Consider the following 25,000-nt stretch of genomic DNA (forward strand, 5'->3'; position numbering starts at 1 on the left):
GACACCTGATGTAAAGGGGGACTCTACTGGGGACACCTGATGTAAAAGGGGGACTCTACTGGGGACACCTGATGTGAAGGGGGATTCTATTGGGGACACCTGATGTGAAGGGGGACTCTACTGGGGACACCTGATGTAAAGGGGGACTCTACTGGGGATACCTGATGTAAAGGGGGACTCTATTGGGGACACCTGATGTGAAGGGGGACTCTATTGGGGACACCTGATGTGAAGGGGGACTCTATTGGGGACACCTGATGTAAAGGGGGACTCTACTGGGGATACCTGATGTAAAGGGGGACTCTATTGAGGACACCTGATGTAAAGGACTCTACTGGGGACACCTGATGTAAAGGGGGACTCTACTGGGGACATTTGATGTAAAGGGGGGACTCTATTGGGGACACCTGATGTAAAGAGGGACTATTGGGAACACCTGATGTAAAAGGGGACTCTACTGTGGACACCTGATGTAAAGGGGGACTCTACTAGGGATACTTAATGTAAAGGGGGACTCTACTGGGGATACTTGATGTAAAGGGGGACTCTACTGGGGACAACTGATGTAAAAGGGGGACTCTACTGGGGACACCTGATGTAAAAGGGGGACTCTACGGTGGACACCTGATGTAAAGGGGGACTCAATAGGGGACTCTACTGGGGACACCTGATGTAAAAGGAGGACTCTACTGGGGACACCTGATGTAAAAGGGGACTCTACTGGGGACACCTGATGTAAAAGGGGAACTCTACTGGGGACACCTGATGTAAAAGGGGGACTCTACTGGGGACACCTGATGTAAAAGGGGAACTCTACTGGGGACACCTGATGTAAAAGGGGGACTCTACTGGGGACACCTGATGTAAAAGGGGGACTCTACTGGGGACACCTGATGTGGAAGAGGGCTCTACTGGGGACACCTGATGTAAAGGGGTTACTCTTCTGGGGACACTTGATGTAAACCTGATGTAGAGAGTTACTCTTTTGGGGACACCAGATGTAAAGGGGACACCTTATGTTAAGGGGGGGCTCTATTGGGGACACTTGATGTAAAGGGGGGCACCTGATGTAAAGGGGGACTCTACTGTGAACTCCACCTGTCGGGGGGGGGGGGCAAAAAGTTTCCACACTTTCTTTTAGCTAAGATATATTTATATATGGGGTCTTAAAAAAGTTTCTATATATATATCTTAGTTAAAAAAAAGTGCGGAAACTTTTTGAAGAACCCTGCTGTATACAGTATATAGTATATATTCCTTGTCTTTCTTTCTTTTTTTTGTAGTATTTGCGTAGAGTGGATACAAAGTTTTTATTTCTTTTGTTCTGGCATCTATAAAGACAAACCAATGGAAAGCTGCAATTGGTTGATTGGATCGTTATTGGTTGATTGGATTGGAGTTTCCGGTAACGCGCCGGCTTTGCCTAAATTGGGATCCCTCCTCTGATCCCTTTTTGTGTGTCTCAGTGGGAGCTGCACTCCCTCCGGCTCCTCTTCCCACTGATCCAGCCCACTCTTTAGGACTCTCCCAGGAGACAGAAGACTCAGCAGAGGTCGGTCCCTGTCCAGCAGAGAAGTGCTGGTCCTGGGACTTCCAGTGCAGGAGGCTTGGTACCACCACAAGGCTGAGGACCCCGACTGCAGAGCATTGCACCTCTTTCATGTTTAGAGATTCTTCTTCTTCTTACTTCTTATCATGGAGTTTAGAGGAGTTAATCCCGGCTTACAGAGAACGGTTCCAGTGCTGCTCCTGTGTCTCTGCATGCATGGTAAGCGTGACCCCAGAAAAACTTTCCGTTGTCTCCTTCCATGTGACATGTGACTGTTAGTGTTACATTGTATCATCGATCGATGTGTATCCTCCTCACTGATCTTCTCATCATTCGTTTTTTTTTTTTTTTCCATTATAAAGTGAGAACAGTTTTTATTTTTTGAAAAAAGGGGGGGGGGGGGGGAATTGGTTCTCACCAGAACGCGTTAGTGTAATTCTGGCCATACACATTTCAGATTGGCGTTCGCAAACTTTTCCTTTTTTTGATTTTCTAAACGTTCGTGGCGGTTCGGTCGGATGGACGTTCGAGGAATAAAAAAAAATTCCGAGAAGGATTTAAATGTTTTTCTTGGATGAATGAGTTTTGAACAGTGAATGTGTTTTTCTTTTTTTTTGGGGGGTGGGGGGGGGACTGACATTCGTCCTAAAAATCGATTGTGAAATTTTTCGCTTGTCCGGTCACCGAGCGCACAAAGACATTTTGGACGAACGTTCATGGGAATATTTTCTTTGTACGGCTAGCATCCGGAAACTTTAGCAGACGTGCGGAAGTGGCGTTTGATTTGCATTTTGGTGCTGCGCAATTTTGCCATTTCTTCTTTTTTGCGCGTTTCGCGAGCAAAGGGCTGCCCTATATGCAATGCCTGGTGGGAACGGAGCTCTATAGATAGAGCCTGTTCATAATGTCGCATGCTAAATGATCTGAGCTGCCATGTGCGGGTAGTGAAATGCGTATTTTATTTAGAACGCAATTTGATGCGGCGCGATTTCGCCAAAGGGCCAGGGACTTCTTTTGCGCATTTCTGGAGCAAAGGGCTGCCCTATACGCGTCGCGCAGAAACGTGCATGGTGTGAAGGCAGCCCTATAGATAGAGCCTGTTCATAATGTCGCATGCTAAACGCTCTGAGCTGCAGGTAGTGAGATGCGTAGTTTATTTAGATCGCAATTGGATGCGGCATGATTTTGCCAAAGGGCCAGGGACTTCTTTTGCGCATTTCTGAAGCAAAGGGCTGTCCTATACGCGACGCGCAAAAACGTGCATGGTGTGATTGGAATCCTATAGATAGAGCCTGTTCATAAACGCTCTGAGCGGCCATGTGGGGGTAGTGAGATGCGTAGTTTATTTAGAGCGCGATTTTCCCAAAGGGCCAGGGACTTCTTTTGCGCATTTCTTGGACAAAGGGCTGCCCTATATGCGATGAGCAGAAACGTGCATGGTGTGATTGGGACCCTATAGATAGAGCCTGTTCATAATGTCGCATGCTAAACGCTCTGAGCGGCCATGTGCGGGTAGTGAGATGCGTAGTTTATTTAGATTGCAATTCAATACGGCATGATTTTGCCATTTCTTCTTTTGCGCATTTCGCGAGCAAAGGGCTGTCCTATACACGACGCGCAGAAACCTGCATGGTGTGAACAGAGCCTTATAGATAGAGCCACAATGTCGCCTGCTAAACGCTCTGAGCTGCCTTGTGCGTGTAGTGAGATGCGTAGTTTGTTTGGATCACAATTCAATGCGGCGCAATTTGGCCAAAGGGCCAGGAACTTGTTTTGCGCATTTCTCGGGCAAAGGGCTGCCCTATACACGACGCGCAAAAATGTGCATGCTGTGAACGGAGCCCTATAGATAGAGCCTGTTCACAATGCCCCATGCTAAACGCTCTGAGCGGCCATGTGCGGGTAGTGAGATGCGTAGTTTTTTGCGTTTCAGTGCATCACACTGTTCACTTTTTTCTTTTTTTTTTTTTTAAACTTTATTTAAAGTGCACAAAGAGACACTTTATCCATGCCTCCAGACAGCAGAATGGTGCGTTGCGCTGGCGTGCGGTGCCATGCGATGAATTGCTGTGCGCTGCAGTAAAGGTATAGATGTCTGGATTTTATCATTGCACACTGCGCTGCGCCTCTGGGGCTGCATTGCAGTGCCGTGCAAACAGGGCACATAGAAAGCAATTGTTTTTCATGTGCCCTGGCAGTAACTAGCGCTTATCTAGCCTTAAAAAAACGCCAATCACCGCACATGCGTAAACGGGCTCTCCAGGGCATTTTTTAATATGTGTCAGCTTTTTTTTTTTTTTAATGCCCAATTTTATCCCTTTTGAGACTTCTAGGAGTCAATGGTAACACATCGAGACGCACATAATGTTGCATTTCGCATGCTTTTCCACGCGTTTTACCTGTGGGTATAGAATTGTGTATATATAGGATTATATCATTTTTTATTTCATTTTTCCCCTTTTATTGCTTGAACTGGATGTCTTTTTTTCAACCAGACTAACTATGTAACTATTATTATTATACAGGAATTATATAGCGCCAACAGTTTGCGCAGCACTTAACAAAATGAAGGCCGATATTACAGTTACAATACACTTGGTACAAGAGTAACTAGGTTTTGAGCCCCTGGTAACAAGCCAGAAACATTTTTATTGGTCAACAACATGGTCCAAGATAATGCATTAATATATTATTAATAATTATATAATACTAATAATAATATAATTGTTATTATTATTCTTGTTTATTATTATTATTGTTATTATTGGTATTATATTATTAATAATAATATATAAATGCATTATCTAATAATATTATATTTATATATATATTATATATTAATGCCTTATATAATAATAATATTAATATTTTTTATTATTATTTATTGTTATTATTGATATATTATTAATAATATATTAATGCATTATCTAATAATAATATATTATATAATATATATTATATATTAATGCATTATCTAATAATAATAATAATAATTTTTATTATTTATTATTATTATTATTATTATTATTGGTATTATTAATAATAATAATATATGACTGCATTATCTAATAATAATAATAATATTATATAATATATATTATATATTAATGCATTATCTAATAATAATATTTTTTATTATTTATTATTATTATTATTATTATTATGATTGGTATTATTAATAATATATGAATGCATTATCTAATAATAATAATAATAATATTATATAATATATATTATATATTAATGCATTATCTAATAATAATATTTTTTTATTATTATTATTATTATTGTTATTATTGGTATTATATTATTATTATTAATAATATATTAATGCATTATCTAATAATAATAATAATATTATATTATATATTAATGCATTATCTAATAATAATAATAATAATATTTATTATTATTATTATTTTTATTATTATTTAATACAGTTTATAATTGAATATATTTTTTATTTATTATTTACTATTTAAATAATTAATAATGAATGAGATATTAACAAGGCACATTAATGCAGATGTGAAAAGCACATTGAAAAACGCGTTTAAAACGGAAACGCATTGGACATTGAAAAATAAAAATGGGAGCTGCAGCGACTCTTTGCTTTCACTTATTTTTTGGAAGGGGGGGGGGGGGGTCCTTGTCCATAAAACAGATTGATGATCAGATTCTTTTTTAGACTCATACTAATAATGATTTCTATTGTAAATGCCCTGAGGACCACAACAAACTTTCAGTTCTCTCTTCCCATAGAAGAACAATATGTGACATGTGACTGTTTGTGTTACATTGTATCAGGAAGGCTTCATTGGAAATTCTGCTCAGGGGTCTCTCAGTATATTCCTTGTTTCCAATCCCAATTCTCACGCTCAATTCTTTCCTTAGAAAGTAAAAACAATAGATCTTGTTTTTGAATTGAAATGAAGTGACCCCTTCCTAAAAGTTTTACCATTTTTTTTGTTATTTATTTATTTTTATTTTTTTGGAAGAGGGGTTCTTGGTTTTAGAATCGATGGTAAAATTGTTTTTTTTAGAGTCAATTTAATTTTTTTTCAAAAAAACAAGATAAATGTCTCCAGATTATATATATATATATAAAATATTATAATATAATGTGTGTGTTTTATTTATATATATTATCATCATTTTTTTTCTTTTTTTTTATAATCCCTTCTCTCCCCTTTGTGACACGTGACTGTTTCCCTTCTATTGTGCTGGGAAAACATTGGCGAGACCAATCAGGGAGCTTTCAAAAGTTTTCTAACCCCCCGCTTACTGCAAATACCAACCTGCTAGTTCTGATGCTTAGTCCTCAAAATTCTACAAACAATCCCCCATAATGACAACGTGAAAGAAGTTTGTTTGAAATCTTTGGAAATTTATTAGAAATAAAAAAGGAGAAAAAATCCCATGTACATAAGTATGCACACCCTTTGCCATGACACTTAGAATTGAACTCAGGTGCCTCCTGTCTCCACTGATCGTTCTTGGGATGTTTCTACGACTTGATTGGAGTCCACCTGTGGTAATCTCAGTTGATTGGACATGATTTGGAAAGGCACACACCTGTCTATATAAGGTCCCACAGTTACCAGTGCATGTCAGAGCACAAACCAAGCCATGAAGTCCCAGGAATTGTCTGTAGACCTCGGAGACAGGATTGTATGGAGGCACAGATCGGGGGAAGGGTACAGAAACATTTCTGCAGCATTGAAGGTCCCAATGAGCACAGTGGCCTATATCATCTGTAAATGGAAGGGGTTTGGAACCCCCAGGACTCTTCCTAGGCCAAACTGAGCGATCGGGGGAGGGGGGGGGTCTTAGCCAGGGAGGTGACCAAGAACCCGATGGTGACTCTGACAGAGCTCCAGTATTTCTCTGCGGAGAGAGGAGAACCTTCCAGAAGAGCAACCATCTCTGCAGCACTCCACCAATCAGGCCTGTATGGGTGTGGCCAGACGGAAGCCCCTCCTCAGTAAAAGTCACATGACAGCCCGCCTGGAGTTTACCAAAAGACACCTGAAGGACTCTCAGACCATGAGAAAGAAAATTCTCTGCTCTGATGAAACAAAGATTGAACTCTTTGGCCTGAATGGTAAGCGTCATGTCTGGAGGAAACCAGGCCCCGCCCATCACCTGGCCAATACCATCCCTACTGTGAAGCATGGTGGTGGCAGCATTATGCTGTGGGGATGTTTTTCAGCGGCAGGAACTGGGAGACTAGTCAGGATTGAGGGAAAGATGAATGCAGCAATGTACAGAGACATCCTTGATGAAAACCTCCTCCAATGCGCTCTGGACCTCAGACTGGGGTGAAAGTTCATCTTCCAACAGGACAACGACCCTAAGCCCACAGCCAAGATAAAGGAGTGGCTATGGGACAACTCTGTGAATGTCCCTGAGTGGCCCAGCCAGAGCCCAGACTTGAACCCGATTGAACATCTCTGGAGAGATCTGAAAATGGCTGTGCACCGACGCTCCCCCATCCAACCTGATGGAGCTTGAGAGGTCCTGCAAAGAAGAATGGGAGAAACTTCCCAAAAATAGGAGTGCCAAGCTTGTAGCATCATACTCAGAAATACTGGAGGCTGTAATTGGTGCCAAAGGAGCTTCACCAAAGTATTGAGCAAAGGGTGTGAATACTTATGTACATATTTTTTTTTAATTTTTTATAAATTTGCAAAGATTTCAAACTTTCACGTGGTCATCATGGGGGATTGTTTGTAGAATTTTGAGGAAAATAATGAATTTAATCCATTTTGGAATAAGGCTGTAACATAAAATGTGGAAAAAGTGAAGTACTTTCCGGATGCAGTGGACAATGTAAAGGATTCTATAGCAGTATAAATGTTACAAATTTAAATTCCTAGATTTTTGTACTGGGATGATCGCTTCCTCAGGGCCGGGACAAGGGGTGGGCAGGAGGGGCGGCTGCCCTGGGCACTATGGTATCATGTGAGATGGGGGGAGGGGGACGCCACAAGGAGTTGGGGGAGGGAATTTGTGTTGAGTGGAGGAGAATTTGAGGGGCATTAGGGGGTAAGAATTGTTCTAGGAGGGAAAATGGGGGAGGGGGGGCTGGTAGGAAAGGTAATTTTGGGGGGATTTGTGTTGGGTGGGGGATGGGGAGGAAGTATTGTGCTACTGGGGGTATTTTGGTGGGTTTGTGCCAGAAGAGGTGACTTGGTAGAAGGGGGAGGAAATTTTTCCTTTTTTTTTTCGGGGGGGGGCGATTTTTGCTAGTAGGGATGATTGGGGTATTCATGCTGGGAAGGGGGGGGGGGGGGCTGATAGGAAAGGTAATTTTCTGTTGGGCCGAGGATGGGGAGGAAGAATTGTGCTACTGGAGATATTTTGAGGGGTTTGTGCCAGAAGAGGTGACTTGGTAGAAGGGTGAGGAAATTTTTGGTAGGGGAGGGGATTTTTTATTTTTAGGGGGGGGGATTTTTGCTAGTAGGGATGATTGGGGTATTCATGCTGGGAAGGGAAATTCAGGGGGGAAGGGGGTGTGCTAGGAGGGGGGGGGGGTTTGTGCTGGGAGGAGGAATTTTGGGGGGCATTAGGAGGTAACAAGCATTCTAGGAGGGAAAATGGGGGGGAGGGAGCTTGTAAGAAACGTAATTTGGGGGGGATTTGTGTTGGGCGGGGGATGGGGAGGAAGAATTGTGCTACTGGGGGTATTTTGGGGGGTTTGTGCCAGAAGAGGTGACTTGGTAGAAGGGGGATGAAATGTTTTCTTTTTTTTTTTTTTTTAGGGGGGGGGGGGATTTTTGCTAGTAGGGATGATTGGGGTATTCATGCTGGGAAGGGAAATTCAGGGGGGAAGGGGGTGTGCTAGGAGGGGGGATTTGTGCTGGGAGGAGGAATTTTGGGGGGCATTAGGAGGTAAGAAGGATTCTAGGAGGGAAAATGGGGGGGGAGGGAGCTTGTAAGAAACGTAATTTGGGGGGGATTTGTGTTGGGCGGGGGATGGGGAGGAAGAATTGTGCTACTGGGGGTATTTTGGGCGGGGGTTTGTGCCAGAAGAGGTGACTTGGTAGAAGGGGGATGAAATGTTTTCTTTTTTTTTTTTTTTTTTAGGGGGGGGGGATTTTTGCTAGTAGGGATGATTGGGGTATTCATGCTGGGAAGGGAAATTCAGGGGGAAAGGGGGTGTGCTAGGAGGGGGGATTTGTGCTGGGAGGAGGAATTTTGGGGGGCATTAGGAGGTAAGAAGCATTCTAGGAGGGAAAATGAGGGGGGGGGGGCTGGTAGGAAAGGTAATTTTGGGGGGATTTGTGTTGGGTGGGGGATGGGGAGGAAGAATTGTGCCACTGGGGGTATTTTGGGGGGGTTTGTGCCAGAAGAGGTGACTTGGTAGAAGGGGGATGAAATGTTTCCTTTTTTTTCGGGGGGGGGGGGGATTTTTGCTAGTAGGGATAATTGGGGTATTCATGCTGGGAAGGGAAATTCAGGGGGGAAGGGGGTGTGCTTGGAGGGGGATTTGTGCTGGGAGGAGGAATTTGGGGTGGGGGGAGAGGATGAGTGAGGAGTAGAGGATTTGTACTGAAGGGGGGGGGGATGTGCTGGGTGGATTTAGGGAGAGATAGGATTTGAGCTGAGTGGGGGGATGGGGGGGGGGCAAAGATTTATGATGGGAGGGGGGATTTTAGGAGGGGAGATTTGTCCTGGGTGGAAGGGAAATTTAGGGGGTAAGCATGCGGATTAGTGCTCTAGTTTTTTTTTTTTTTTGGGGGGGGGGGATTTTTGCTAACACATGATGCTCATACATCTTGGGGGGGGGGGGGGCAGTTTGGCATGTCCGCCCTGGGCTCTAGATGGCCTTGTCCCGGCACTAGATGTGTGTGGGTCGGTATCACCCAATGTGTGGGAAATGATGGGTGGGGGGTGGGGGTGGATGGCCTTGATGCACGCACACACGCGTGCACGTTCCCCCCGTCTGCTCTCAGTCTTGCTTTGTATGCATTTGGGATTGAGGTGGCTGGCATTCCTTTGTTAGCGGTTACCTTGGTAACTTGCAGAGCATGTGAAGTATCCGCCAGGCCAGGCAGGGCTCCTCCGTCTTCACATGAAAAGGAAAGTTTCCAGCAAACAAGGGAACCAGGGCTGGATCACATAAACAGACGCCCCATGTGCCATCCCATCCCGCCCGCGTCCCCAAACTGACATTTATTACGCATCATAACCACTTGCTGACCCCGTCCTCTTCTGGAAATTTTTATTTGCAAGTTTTTAAATCAGTATTTTTTTTGCTAGAAATTTACTTACAGCTCCCAAATATTATTATTATTTTTTTTTTTTTTTTAGCTGAGAACCTAGAGAATAAAATGGTGGTTGTTGCAATTATTTCTGTCACACAGGATTGGCGGATTGATTCTTCAAATGCAATTTTTTTTTTTGTTGGGGGGGAAAAAAACACTTTAACCACTTAGACGGCTACAGTGCGGACCTAAAATGCCGGGAGGACGTACCGGGACGACCACCCATTCTCGCGCTTCCCCCGCGCCCCCTGAGGCACGCAGGTGGCACGCTCTGTGATCACCGAGGCCTGGGGCCAATGACAGCTGATCAGGTGATGTAAACAGAAGCCGGTTATCAGCTTTTTTTTTTTTTTCCCACACGTTGGCAACATGAGGAGAAATAAATACCAGTGCCCACCATTGCCACCTATCAGTGCCCATTCGTGCTGCCAATCAGTGCCTCATCATCAGTGCCACCTATCAGTGCACAATAGTACTGCTAATCAGTGCCCACCAGTGCCTATCAGTACTGCTATCAGTGCCCACAAATGCCACCTATCAGTACCCATCAGTGCCTCATCATCAGTGTCAACTATCAGTGCCACCTATCAGTGCCCATCAGTACTACTAATCAGTGCCCACCAGTGCCTATCAGTACTGCTATCAGTACCCACAAATGCCACCTATCAGTACCCATCAGTGCCTCATCATCAGTGCCACCTATCAGTGCCCATCAGTACTACTAATCAGTGCCCACAAGTGCCACCTATCAGTGCCTCATCATCAGTGTCACCTATCAGTGCCACCTACCAGTGTCTATGAGTGTCACCTATCAGTGCCCATCAGTACTGCTAATCAGTGCCCACCAGTGCCTATCAGTGCCCACAAGTGCCACCTATCAGTACCCATCAGTGCCTCATCACCAGTGTCACCTATCAGTGCCACCTACCAGTGTCTATGAGTGCCACCTATCAGTGACCATTAGTACTGATAATCAGTGCCCATCAGTACTGCTATCAGTGCCCACAAGTGCCACCTATCAGTACCCATCAGTGCCATATCATGGGTGCCACCTACCAGTGTCCATCAGTGCCACCTATCATTGCCCATTAGTACTGCTAATCAGTGCCAACCAGTGCCACCTATCAGTGCTGCCAATCAGTGCCTCATCAATGCCACCTACCAGTGTCTATCAGTGCCACCTATAAGTGCCGCTAATCAGTGCCCATCAGTACTGCTATCAGTACCCATCAGTGTCACCTATTAGTGCCACCTATCAGGGCCCTTCAGTGCCACCTATGAGTGCCCATCAGTACCACTAATCAGTGCCCACCAGTGCCCATCAGTACTGCTAACTAGTGCCCACCAGTGCCACCTATCAGTGCCCCATCAGTGCCACCTCTGTGTCCATTAGTGCCCCCTGTCAGTGCAGCCTCATCAATGCCTCCTGATCAATGCCGTCTCATCAGTGCCACCTATCAGTGCAGCCTCATCAGTGCCTCTTGATCAGTGCCCACCCGTGCCGTCTCATCAGTGTCACCCATCAGTGTCAATCAGTGCCACCTAATCAGTGCTGCCTTATCAGTGCCCGACAGTGCAGCCCCCTCAGCACACATCAATGAAGAAAAATTACCTGTCAGAACATTTTTATAACAAACTATGAAAGATATACTTTTTCTTTTTCAAAATTTTCTGTATTTTTTTTGCTTGCTTTAGTAAAAAATAAAACCCCAATTGGTGATTAAATACCACCAGAAGAAATCTCTATTTGTGTGAGAAAAAAGATAAAAATGTCATATGGGTACAATGTTACATGACCGCGCAATAGTCATTCAAAGTGTGACAACGCTGAAAGCTGAAAATTGGCCTGGGCAGGAAGGGGGTAAAGGTGCCCCGTAAGCAAGTGGTTAATGAATTGAAAAAAACAAAAGCGAAATATATACCCTCATTTTATGGTATAATATAAAAGATGACGATACACCGAGTAAACCGATACCTAACGTGTCACACTTTTAAAATTGGAACGGCGACAAACTACGATACTTAAAATCTCCATAGACGACGCTTTAAATACCTTTACTGGTTCCCAGTTTAGAGTTACAGAGGAGGTGTAGCACTAGAATTATCACTCTCACCCAGGGCTGGGAAAAGGGGTGGGCAGGAGGGTAGGCTGCCCTGGGCACTGTGGCTTCATATGAAGTGGGGGAGATGCTGTGAGAAGATTAGGGGGGGAGGGGGGATTTGTGTTGGAAGGGGGAATTTGGGGGGGGGGGTGACAGGGGGTAAGAATTGTTCTAGGAAGGGATGCTTGGGTGGAAGTGCTGGGAGTGGTGATTTAGGGGGGTTTTTGTTGTTGGGAGGTGGAATTTGGGGGGTGGCAGGGGGTAAGAATTGTTCTAGGAAGGGATGTTTGGGTGGAAGTGCTGGGAGTGGTGATTTAGGGGGATTTTTTTTGTTGGGAGGTGGAATTTGGGGGTGGCAGGGGGTAAGAATTGTTCTAGGAAGGGACGTTTGGGTGGAAGTGCTGGGAGTGGTGATTTAGGGGGATTTTTGTTGGGATGGGGAAAGAGGATTTGTGCTAGGAGGGGGGATTTGGGGGTTTGTGCTAAAAGAGGTTATATAGCGGGTGGGGGGCTAAATTTCTGCTAGAAGGAAGACTGGGGAGTATTTGTGCTATGAAGAGAAACATTTTTTTTTTCGGGGGGGGGGGGGGGTCTATATGTTCTATTTGTATTTGTTCTAGGAGGGAGAATTGGGGAGGAGTTTGTGCTGGAAGGGGGGATTAGGATTGGGGGGAGGGTGTGTACTCGGGGGGGGGGATTTAAGGGGTAAAAGATTTGTGCCAGGAGGAATGATTTTTGTTTTTTGGGGGGGGGGGGGCATTTTTGTTGGGAGGTTTGGGGGAGAAGCTTTGTGCTGGGAGGGGGGATTTCAGCAGGGTGCAGATCTGTCCTGGGAAGATGGTAATTTATGCCTAGAGAGTTTGCAATTCGTGTTGATTTTTTTTTCTTGGGGGGGGGGGGGGTTTGCGGACACATAATGCTCATATGTCTTGGGTGGGGGGGGGGGGGCACAGCTTGGCATGTTCACTCTGGGCTTTAAATGACCTTGTCCTGGCAGTGCTCTTACCCTAACGTTGGCGGTGATACCTCACATGTGTGGTGTGAAGCTTCTACACGTGAGCACGGAGGACCCGTTGCTGGACAGCCAATGGGAAGAGCTGGTAGAGTTGGCTCTGGTGGCTCTGGTATCATGCTTGCTCGAAATTTTTTGCTTGCCTAAATCCCTGTGTTCTTTGCTGGTGCCTCATCAGGAATGGGTACTGGTGGCCCAGTGATGAAGTCTGAGCCCACCACCAACCAGTCAGGTTGCTGTCTCTTGGCTTGATGTAAGCACACCACTGCAGTCTTCTGGGACCTGAGAGAACCCCGTTGTTGGACAGACTATGGGAAGTACTGGTAGAGTTTCAGTAACACTGAACCAGTAAGGATGAGAATGGGTTTTTGTGCCCTTTAGAGGAAGTAGACCCATGATAACAACGATGTGTTTGGATCTGGTTGGAGTCCCTAGGTGCTGGGGTAGGAAGATGGCTCATCAGATGGTAAAATCCAAGATTTGATGTTAGCCACATATCCAGAAGCCAATGGGAAGTGTCCAAATCAGCCAGGCAGTGAGCACCAAATAAAAAAAAGTACCCCCCACCGTGATGAAGTCTGAACCCACCACCAACCAGTCAGGTTGCTGTCTCTTGACATCATGTAAGCGCACCACTGCAGTCTTCTGGGACCTGAGAGAACCCATTGCTGGACAGACTATGGGAAGTACTGGTAGAGTTGGCTCTGGTATCATGCTTGCTCAAAATTCTTTGCTTGCCTGAATCCCTGTGTCCATTGCTGGTGCCTCATCAGGAATGGGTACTGGTGGGCCAGTGATGAAGTCTGAGCCCACCACCAACCAGTCATGTTGCTGTCTCTTGACTTGATGTAAGCACACCACTGAAGTCTTCTGGGACCTGAGAGAACCCATTGCTGTGGGTAGTGAGCACCAAATAAAAAAAGTACCCCCACCATAGTCCAGATAGAAGACTCAAGGCACGGCATTTCAGAGATATGTAAAACATGATTTTAGTTTTTGTTATTGAATCATGTGCAAACTTCAAGCACATTAAGATGCATTGGAGCCCATTTGTTTTTTTGAGCTACCTTAACGCAAGCCACTTTTATTGTGTGACATAACCCGTGTTATCGCATTGCAAAGCAATACGTTGGTCGGATAATCAGCATACAAAGCTATTTTAATGGATGCCCTTTTTTTTTTTTTTCAACCAAAAGTGTCCATTTACAGATTTCTTTCCATACAGGTTCTCCTTAACCACTCTGCAACCGCTCACAGTAATACTACTGCGGCAGAGTGGCTCGTTCCCGTCCAGCCACGTAGTATTAACGTGACTGGACTCCTCCCCTTCTGGGCGGCGCTTGCGCGCCGCCGGAGGCTCGCTCCCGCTGTTTTCATTCACAGCGGGAGTCGGGCCAGAGGAGGAGCAGCGGCGATCGCCGCTGCTCTTACCCGATCGTCAGGGATCGAGTCTGGAGATCCGCCCGCTGTGTGTAAACACAGCGGGCGGATCTCCATAGTGACAGGGAGTGACAGATCGGACTGTTCAGCATAGCTGGACATCCGATCTGTCCATGAATCACATAGTCACCTCCCCCCCCTACACGTCAGTAAGCACCAGGCATACATTAACCCCTCCCTCTCCAATAAAATTAACCCCTTCCCTGCCAGTGTCATTTTTACAGTAACAGTGCATATATATAGCACTGATTACTGCAGTAATGTCACTGGTACCCCCAAAAGTGTCAAAAATGTCAGTCAGGGGTCCGGTCTGTCCGCCGCAATGTCGCAGTCCCGCAAAAAAAAATCGCAGATCGCCGCCATTACGCGTTAAAAAAAAAACACCAAAAATGACAGAAATCTTTCCCTTTGTTAGTAAACGCAATAACTTTTGCGCAAACCAATCAAAATACGCTTATTGCGATTTTTTTTACCAAACATATGTAGCAGAAAACAAATTGGCCAAAAACTTTTAAAAAAATTGGTTTTTACATCTTTTTTGGGGGGAATTTCATATAAAAAAATGTGAAAAATATTGTTATTTTTTCAAAATAAACGCTCTTTTTTTGTTTATAGCGCAAAAAGTAAAAATCGCACAGGTGATCAAATACCACCAAAAGAAAGCTCTGTTTGTGGGAAAAAAAGGACGTAAATTTCGTTTGGGTACGGCGTCGCACGACCGCGCAATTGTCAGTTGAAGTCGCACAGCGCCGAATCGCAAAAAGTGGCCTGGACGGAAGACAGCAAAATCCTCCGGTTGTAAAGTGGTTAAAGCGGTATTTCGGGAGTCGTTTAGAGAAGAGTTTTCTTTGATGATGGCATGTAAGACTTGTGGCCGAGTTCTGCCAGGCGTCTTGTGCTTCACTGGTCTTTGTGCTTTTTGAGTCCTTGGTATGTAGACTGTAAATGAAAGAGCATGACCGGTTCAGCAGATCTAATTCCTTATCTCTGAAAGAGCTGAATGTCAAAGGGTCCAGCCAGCTGGATGTGTGAAGTCTCCGAACCCTCTGTACTCTACAGAGAGAGGAAAAACATTGGAGGAGAAGACGTACTAGTGGCACTTTTCCACTGCATGGAACCGGACGGTTCGGTTCGCTTTTGTGCTTTTCCACTGCATGGAACCGGACGGTTCGGTTCGCTTTTGTGCTTTTCCACTGCATGGAACCGGACAGTTCGGCTCGCTTTTGTGCTTTTCCACTGCTGGTACCGCATGGTACGGTGTAGGAACGGTTCGCTACGGTTCGGTACGGTACGGCGGCGCTTTTTCACTGCATGGAACCGAACGGTTCGGTTCGCTTTTGTGCTTTTCCACTGCTGGTACCGCATGGTATGGTGTAGGAACGGTTCGGTACGGCGGCGCTTTTTCACTGCATGGAACCGAACGGTACGGCTCTCAAAAACATTACCATCTCGATTGTGGTTCCAAGAGGTACCATACCCGGTAGCATATCCCACAATCCTTTGCATGCAGTCACTACTAGCCACTGATTGGTCAGAGAATCCCACCCGCCCCGTTGTTATCCCACCCACTTAACTTTATTACTACTTTAGTGGAAAAGCAAACCGTACCGAACCGTTCCAACACCGTACCATGCAGTACCAGCAGTGGAAAAGCAAGCAGGGCCGAGTGGAGCCGAGCCGGTACTTGCAGTGGAAAAGTGCCATAAGGGTCCATCCACACTCAATGCAGGAGCGCAACCAAATTGCGCATGTCTCTGTAGCACACAAAAATGTGCAAGTAGCCAAGGAACACGCACTGTAGTTGCCAACTGTGACAGACCACCCTGTCCCTGGATTATTAAACTCTTTTGCATTCTCCGGTTCGTTCTGTATACCGTGTTCGCATAAAATTGTATTCTTGTTTTGCACAAATACCGAACAAAACCACAAACTACTACACCACACGTATGCTGCTTGTTGACCTCCATTACGTCTGTCAACACCTCATTAACACTTGTTACATAGTTACATAGTAGTTGAGGTTGAATAAAGACAATAGTCCATCCAGTTCAACCTGTGTAGGTGTGTGTGGCTGTAATCATCTCTCATACCCCAATGTTCTGATCCTTGAGATGTAAGTCTAAGAGTCTTTTGAAAGCCACCATACTTCCCGCAGAAACCACCTCTTGTGGTAGAGAATTCCACAATCTTGTAGCCCTAACAGTAAAGAACCCCCCACGTTGCCTGAGGTTAAAACGCTTCTCCTCTAATCACATTGTATGCCCTTGAGTCCTCATGCAATCCTTTCAACTGAATAGCTTTTTTTCTATGCTGAGATCCCCATTGAGATATTTATAAATTGCTATCATGTCCCCTCTCAGGCGTCTCTTCTCCAGGGAGAATAAATCAAGCGATTGCAGACGCTCTAAGCGGTCACCTGGGTGGTCGCCGTTTGTATGTACGAACATGTGGTGGCGGCCATCTTAAGCGGCGAACGCAAGCAGCGGTGTTTGGTCGTTGAGTGCATGGAACTAAAATCGGACTCTCGACCTGCTCGAACACCGCTGAACTTCCATCTCCGCCTGCGTTTTGGTTATATACATCTGAAAGGAACACTGTTTGGTGGGAGCTTACTTCCGAAAGAGGGGCACATACTCCGCATCCTGGGTAATATCTACGTTCGTTATTTTGTGTGGTTTTGTACCCCTGAAAGAGACCGCTTATTCCGATTTCATGGAGCTATTCTGGGCAGGAACCTCGTGTGCGGACAGTCAGAACTTTACCCCAGTGGCGTATCAGCTGCGTTAGTGGGATCTGAGCGCTTTTTGGATATGTTGGGCGCTCAGATCCAGGCTATCTGGGGATATCGGACTTGAGGGGGTACCTGATTATGTTGTGTGTATTTTTGGGTGTATAACAATTGTACATGTTCTGTACCTGAGAGATAATTTAATTTAGATGTTTACTTTTAGGTAGTTCTCCAGTTTTCCATGGGGGATTACCCTGTAATGTTGAGTCAGTCTTACAGGGGCTGTTGCATAAAAGGCAGTGTGTGGCCTCCAATAACGGGGTTCACCCACAGCATTCAGTCTCCACTGCTTTGGATTATCGCTATTGGGAAAGTCTACTTGTTATTGCTACAGAGACCAGAGTTACTACAGCATAACTGGCTACTTGGGGGGGAAAAGGACATCTCTGGTGGTGAGACCCGGGTTCCTACCTGGGTGGCTGCCCCACCAACTGTCCTGGCTTTGCTTGGACAGTCCCGCATCATGGCCCTCTGTCTTGCAGATGCTATGTGCAGGGCCAGGTCCCGGGACACAGTACTGAAGGTCAGAATTAGCTCTCTGTTCCACCAACTCATATCCACCCCCCCCCCCCCACTACAAAGCTTTTCCTCTATCTCTCCCCAGTACAGACCTCTTACCTCACACCTTACACCTCCCTACGAAGCTTTCTCCCACCAGTACAAAGCTTCCCCCCCACCCAGTTCAGATCCGTTCCACCAACCCCCATTCCTCCTCCCACTACATAGCTTTTCCCCTATCTCCCCCAGTACAGAGCTCTTGCCTCATGCCCCACTACAAGGCTTTCTCCCACCAGTACAAAGCTTCCCCCCCACCCAGTTCAGATCCGTTCCACCAACCCCCATTCCTCCCCCCACTACATAGCTTTTCCCCTATCTCCCCCAGTACATACCTCTTACCTCACACCCCACTACAAGGCTTTCTCCCACCAGTACAAAGCTTCCCCCCCAGCCAGTTCATATCTGTTCCACCAACCCCCCCATTCCTTCCCCCCACTACAAAGCCTTTTCCCTATCTACCTCCAGTACAGAGCTCTTACCTCACGCCCCACTACGAAGCTTTCTCCCACCAGTACAAAGCCCCCCCCCCCCAGTTCAGATCTGTTCCACCAACCCCCATTCCTTCCCCAACTACAAAGCTTTTCCCCTATCTCCCCCAGTACAGAGCTCTTACCTCACGCCCCACTACGAAGCTTTCTCCCACCAGTACAAAGCCCCCCACCCAGTTCAGATCTGTTCCTCCAACCCCCCCATTCCTTCCCCCCACTACAAAGCTTTTCCCCTATCTCCCCGCAGTACAGAGATCTTACCTCACACCCCACTACGAAGCTTTCTTCCACCCACCAGTACAAGGCTTCTCCCCATCCAGTTCAGATCTGTTCCACCAACCCCCATTGCCCCCCCCCACTACAAAGCTTTTCCCCCATCTCCCTCCAGTACAGAGCTCTTACCTCACACCCCACTATGAAGCTTTCTCCCACCAGTACAAAGCTTCTCCCCACCCAGTTCAGATCCGTTCCACCAACCCCCATTCCTCCCCCCACTAGAAAGCTTTTCCCCTATCTCCCTCCCAGTACAGAGCTCTTACCTTACGCTCCACTGCGAAGCTTTCGCCCTACCCAGTTCAGTTCTGTTCCACCAACCCCCACCCCCCCTCCCCTACCACAAAGCTTTTCCCCTATGTCCCCCCAGTACAGACCTCGTACCTCAAATGATTTGGACCAGTGCACAAACCAAGGTCCATAAAGACATAGACAAATGAGTTTAAGGTGGAGGAACCTGACTGGCTTGAGCAGAGTCCTGACCTCAACCCAAAAGAACACCTTTGGTATGGTCAAACATTTCTCTAGAGACACTCCTAAACCTTGTGGACGGCCTTCCCAGAAGAGTTGAAGCTGTTATAGCTGCAAAGGGTGGACCAACTCAATATTGAACCCTACGGACTAAGACTGGGATGCCATTAAAGTTCATGTGTGTGTAAAGGCAGGCGTCCCAATACTTTTGGTAATATAGTGTATGTATTCCTAGTCATGGAGGGGGAAGCAAAACACAGTTTCTACGAGAATGTTGTGGAACGCGGCAGTGGCACGGACTGGGTTAACAGTCTGTTATGTGAACTTGCTAACAGGATTATGGCAGAGCTGAGAGGAGGTTGGTAATCTGTGTCCGTCTTAACTGATTGTGAATGATCATCTTTAACTCGGCTTTCCCACACAATAGGCAGAGTGCATTGACGGCCAATGTTCTATCATCACAAGGAGGCTGCAGTCCCACCAACCCGCAGAGCCTCCAATGTTACAGGGGGGGCTCCCAGGACTCCGCATTGTATCTGATTTACACTGTGCTTCCAACCGGCACCATACAGAGCAACAAAACTGGACTTCACTGCTGATAACTTGAGTGAGGCCCTTGTTTTCTATGTATAAGCAGCGGTCTCTCTGCATAGGTCATACAGTGAGGGGAAAAAGTATTTGCACCCCTGCTGGTTTTTTACGTTTGCCCACTGACAAAACAATGACCAGTCTATTATTCTCTACCAGTGAGAGACAGAATAACAACAAAAATATCCAGAAAAACACATTTCAAAAAAGTAAATGGTGGAAAAACCCTTGTTGGCAATCACAGAGGTCAGACATTTCTTGTAGTTGGCCACCAGGTCAGGAGGGATTCCCACTCCTCTTTGCCCACTCCTCTTTGCCGATCCTATCCAAGTCTTTAAGGTTTTTGAGGTTGACGTTTGGTAACTCGAACCTTCATCTCCCTCCACATATTTTCTATAGGATTAGGGTTTGGCGATAGGACCTTAATGTGCTTCTTCTTGAGCCACTCCTTTGTTGCCTTGGCCGTGTGTTTTGCGTCATTGTCATGTTGGAATACCTATCCATGACCCATCTTCAATACCTTGGCTGAGGGAAGGAGGTTCCCACCCAAGATTTTACAGTACATGGCCCCATCCATTGTCCCTTTGATGCAATGAAGTTGTCCTTTCCCCTTAGCATAACCCCCCCCCCCCCAAAGCATAATGTTTCCACCTCCATATGTGACGGTGGGGACGGTGTTCTTGGGGTTATAGGCAGCATTCCTCCTCCTCCAAACACGGCGAGTTGAGTTGATGCCAAAGAGCTCGATTTTGGTCTCATCTGACCACAACACTTTCACCCAGTTCTCCTCTGAATCATTCAGATGTTCATTAGCAAACATCAGACAGTCCTGTACATGTGCTGATCTGAGCAGGGGGACCTTGCGGGCCCTGCAGGATTTCAGTCCTTCACGGCGTAGTGTGTTACCAATTGTTTTCTTGGTGACTATGGTCCCAGCTGAGATCCTTGACAAGATTCTCCCGCGTAGTTCTGGGCTGATTCCTCACCGTTCTCATGGTCATTGAAACTCCACGAGGTGAGATCTTCCATGGGGCCCCAGACTGAGGGAGAGTGACAGTGATTGTGTTTCTTCCATTTGTGAATAATCGCACCAACTGTTGTCACCCTCTCACCAGGCTGCTTGGCGATGGTCTTGTGGCCCATTCCAGCCTTGTGTAGATCTACAATCTTCTCCCTGACATCCTTGGACATCTCTTTGGTCTTGGCCATGGTGGAGAAATTGGAATCTGATTGATTGCTTCTGTGGACAGGTGTCTTTTATACAGGTAACAAGCTGAGAATAGGAGGAGCACTCCCTTTAAGAGAGTCCTCCTAATCTCAGTTTGTTACCAGTATAGAAGACACCTGGGAGCCAGAATAATCGCATCAACTGTTGTCACCCTCTCACCAAGCTGGTTGGCGATGGTCTTGTGGCCCATTCCAGCCTTGTGTAGATTTACAATCTTCTCCCTGATATCCTTGGACAGTTCTTTGGTCTTGGCCATGGTGGAGAGATTGGAATCTTATTGATTGGTCATACTCTATCCGAAAAATCGTATCAAACTCATTTTCAAAAAAACGAACACTCGGCCATGAGAGCAGACGACCGTGTCATCATGTAATGACTGAATTTTAATTGATTAAATCGGTCAATGGACATAAATGAATCAGTTTTTCGTTCTTGTTGTCACATATGCCCGGTGCAAACAGTTCGGCCAAGAAACGCATTAATTAGCCTCTCAATTTATCGTTCGTTCAGCAGAATTTTCCAAACTGTTCCTTCGATTTTTCAGCTCTGAAAAGTTAAAACCGATTTTTCTTTTTGTGCCCATTAACTGGAAGAAAAAACAAACGGACCAAATGACAGATTTTCGATCGATTGTTTTTGGTTAGTGTATGGCCAGCATTAGGCTTCTTTAACACTGGGCGGATCCACTCGGCGGACTCTGCTATCTCATTTTTGATAAGTAACATTTTTTATTTTGATAAAAATTTGGATGATAAGTAATTTTTCTCCTTCACTGATGTGCGCTGATGAGGCGGCACTGATAGGCTGCAATGATGGGCACTGATGAGGTGGCACTGATGAGGAGGTACTAATATGCCACACTGATGGGCAGCACTGATGAAGACTGATGGGCAGCACAGATGAGCAGGCACTGACTGGCAGCACTATGGGCACTGATTGTGGGCACTGATGGGTATTGCTTGGGGCGACTTATGGGCACAGTTTTTTTACTTCAGTGCCCAGATTACCTGTCCTAGGCCTCCTTATGATATGTTTCATTGTATTCACAAAATCTTCCCTTCCCTTTCTTTCCATCCTTCACATCCTTCCATCCTTTTCTTTATTTCCTTTTCATCCTTTTCTTTCCATTCTTTCATCCTTTTCTTTCTTTTACTTCCATCCTTTTCTTTATTTCCTTTTCATCCTTTTCTTTCCATTCTTTCATCTTTTTCTTTCCCTTCTTCCTTCCTACCAATCCTTTTCTTTCTTTCCGTCCATCCTCCCCACCCTTCTTTTCTTTCTTTCTTTCTTTCTTTCTTTCTTTCTTTCTTTCTTTCTTTCTTTCTTGCTCTCGCTCCTCTCTCTCTCTCTCTCTCGCTCTCTCTCGCTCTCTTTCTCTCTCTTTCGTTTTCTTTGGCTCTCTCTCTCTCTCTCTCGCTCTTTCTCTCTCTCTTTCTCTCTCTCTCTCTCTCTCTCTTTCTCACTCTCTTTCTATTGCTCTCTTTCTATCGATCTTTCTCTCGCTCATGGATGGATGGATGGATGGATGGACTCATGGATGGATGGACTGATGGATGGATGGATGGATGGACTCATGGATGGATGGATGGATGGATAGATGGACTCATGGATGGATGGACTGATGGACTCATGGATGGATGGATAGATGGAAGGACTCATGGATGGATGGATGGATGGACTCATGAATGGATGGATGGACTCATGGATGGATGGACTCATGGATGATGGATGGATGGAAGACTCATGGATGGATGGATGGACTCATGGATGGATGGATGGACTCATGGATGGATGGATTGACTCATGGATGAATGGACTGTTCTCGCTCGCTCTTTCTCTCACTCTCTAATTTTCCATTTCTCTCTCTCTTTCTCCCTCGACCTCTTTCTCCCTCGACCTCTTTCTTTCTCGCCCTCGCCCTCTTTCTCTCTCGCCTTCTCTCTTTTTCTCTCTTTCTCTTTCTCTCTCTTTCTCTTTCTCTCTCTTTCCTCTTTCTCTCTCTTTCTCTTTCTCTCTCTCTCTCTCTCTCTCTCTCTCTTTCTTTCTCTCTCTTTCTCTCTCTCTCTCTCTCTTTTCTCTCTTTCGCTCTCTCTCTTTCGCTCTTTCTCTCTCTCTCTCTCTCCTTCTCTCTTTCTCGATCTCTTTCTATCACTCTCTTTCTATCGCTTTCTTTCTCTTGCTCTCGCTCTTTCTCTCTCTCTCCTTCTCTCTTTCTCAATCTCTTTCTATCACTCTCTATCGCTTTCTTTCACTTGCTCTCACTCTTTCTTTCTCTTGCTTCCTCTCTTTCTTTCTTTCTCTCTTCTCTCTCTCTCTCTCTCTCTCTCTCGTTTTCCATTTCTCTCTCTCTCTCGTTTTCCATTTCTCTCTCTTTCTCTCTCGCCCTCTCTCTCTTTCTCTCTCTTTCTCTCTCTCTCTCTTCTCTCTCTTTCTCTCTTTCTCTCTCTCTCTCTTTCTCTCTCTCTCTCTCTCTCTCTCTCTTTTCTCTTTCTCTCTCTTTCTCTCTCTTTCTCTTTCTCTCTCACTCTTTCTCTCTCTCTCTTCCTCTCTCTCTCTCTTCTCTCTCTTTCTCTCTCTTTCTCTCTCTCTTTCTCTCTCTCTCTCTTTCTCTCTCTCTCTCTTTCTCTCTCTCTCTCTTTCTCTTTCTCTTTCTCTCTCTCTTTCTCTCTCTTTCTCTTTCTCTCTCTCTCTTTCTCTCTCTTTCTCTTTCTCTCTCTCTTCTTTCTCTCTCTTTCTCTTTCTCTCTCTTTCTCTTTCTCTCTCTCTTCTTCTCTTTCTCTCTTCTCTCTCTTTCTCTTTCTCTCTCTTTCTCTTTCTCTCTCTCTCTCTCTCTTTCTCTCTCTCTCTCTCTTCTCTTTCTCTTTTTCTCTTTCTCTCTCTCTCTTTCTCTCTTTCTCTCTCTCTCTCTCTCTCTCTCTCTCTCTCTCTCTCTCTCTTTCTTTTCTCCCCTTCTCTCTCTCTTTTCTCTCTCTTTCTCTCTCTCTCTTTCGCTCTTTCTCTCTCTCTCTCCTTCTCTCTTTCTCGATCTCTTTCTCTTGCTCTCACTCTTCTTTCTCTCTCTCTCTCTCGTTTTTCCATTTCTCTCTCTTTCTCTCTCGCCCTCTTTCTCTCTCTCCTCGCCCTCGCCCTCTTTCTCCCCTTAGAATTTTTTTTTTTTTGTACAGAAAATATAAATTTGATTAATAATTGTGCAAATATCAAGCAACATAAAAACGTGCACCGGTCATCTATTTATTTTTATTTTTTTTATTGAGAATGTTATATAGCAGAATGTAAAAACTATTGTCTTTTTTTTTTTCCAAAATTGTTGATCTTTTTTTGGGAAGACAGAATTTATGCAGATTAAACTTTTTTCTTTCAACAACAAATTTTGGGTTGTTATGCTGAAATTGGTAATTGCGAGTGAATTAAAAAAAAAGAAAAAAAAATTTGTGAATGGGAAAAAAAAAAAAAAACAGAATTCATTTCACAATTGGGGAATTTCTTGAAAATTGGGCAACTTCTGTTCTTGTGTAACCAAGTCAAGGACACCGGCTGACAATCAGCACAAAGAAATGAAACTGCCGACCAATCGTTTTTTATTTTTTCGCACTAAAATAAAATGCACATTCTTGGAGTAACTAATACGTAAAACCCCCAAAAAATCTTTTATATATTTTATTAATGTAGAGAACATGCAGAATAAAAAGATGACCGGTGCACGTTTTTATGTTGCTTGATATTTGCACAATTATTAATCAAATTTATATTTTCTGTACAAAAAAAAATCATATGGATTTTAGTGCCCACAAAGACAATATCATTCGCAATTTTTGCAAACTTTAAAAGGTAGATACTCAACATGTGAAGCCTTAAAATGGCGTGCACCCACAAAACAGCAAAAAAAAGGCCCAAATTGTCTGTAGGTGATGCTTTCAAAGCTTTTATTGGCTCATTTGTTTCGAGTTCTCTGTAAATAACAACCCCAGAATGATTCCTTACACTCTTGTCTGCAGCGAAACCCAATATGTGTGTCATAATTTACCTATGTGTGCGCACCCCTCACTCGCCGTTGTATGTTTACATACATTTCTGAACACTATTTACCATTTATTTTTTCATTTAACTAAGTGCTATCACAAGGGGGCACCACCTGTAATCCAAACGGGGCATCTTTTGCTATCATAAGGAGGCCTCTTGATAGCCCAAGAAGGTACCTCTTGTTGGCCCAAGGAGGTACCTCTTGATGGCCCA

At 45.1% G+C, this 25,000-nt stretch overlaps 1 protein-coding gene across 1 annotated transcript in view; it reads left to right on the forward strand.

Annotated features, from left to right (window-relative positions):
• Positions 1-1,690: 1,690 nt before the first annotated feature.
• The window catches only part of LOC309559897 (protein crumbs homolog 1-like), a 176,082-nt gene continuing 152,772 nt past the window's right edge, over positions 1,691-25,000 (forward strand). Inside the window, exon 1 of the mRNA XM_082263336.1 lies at positions 1,691-1,768. Coding sequence (XP_082119462.1) covers positions 1,696-1,768 — 73 coding nt within the window. The 5' untranslated portion in view covers positions 1,691-1,695. The remainder of the gene's footprint in view (positions 1,769-25,000) is intronic.

Source organism: Pelophylax lessonae (genome assembly GCF_965119305.1).
Source record: "Pelophylax lessonae genome assembly, chromosome: 7".
In the NCBI taxonomy this organism is placed as follows: Eukaryota; Metazoa; Chordata; class Amphibia; order Anura; family Ranidae; genus Pelophylax; species Pelophylax lessonae.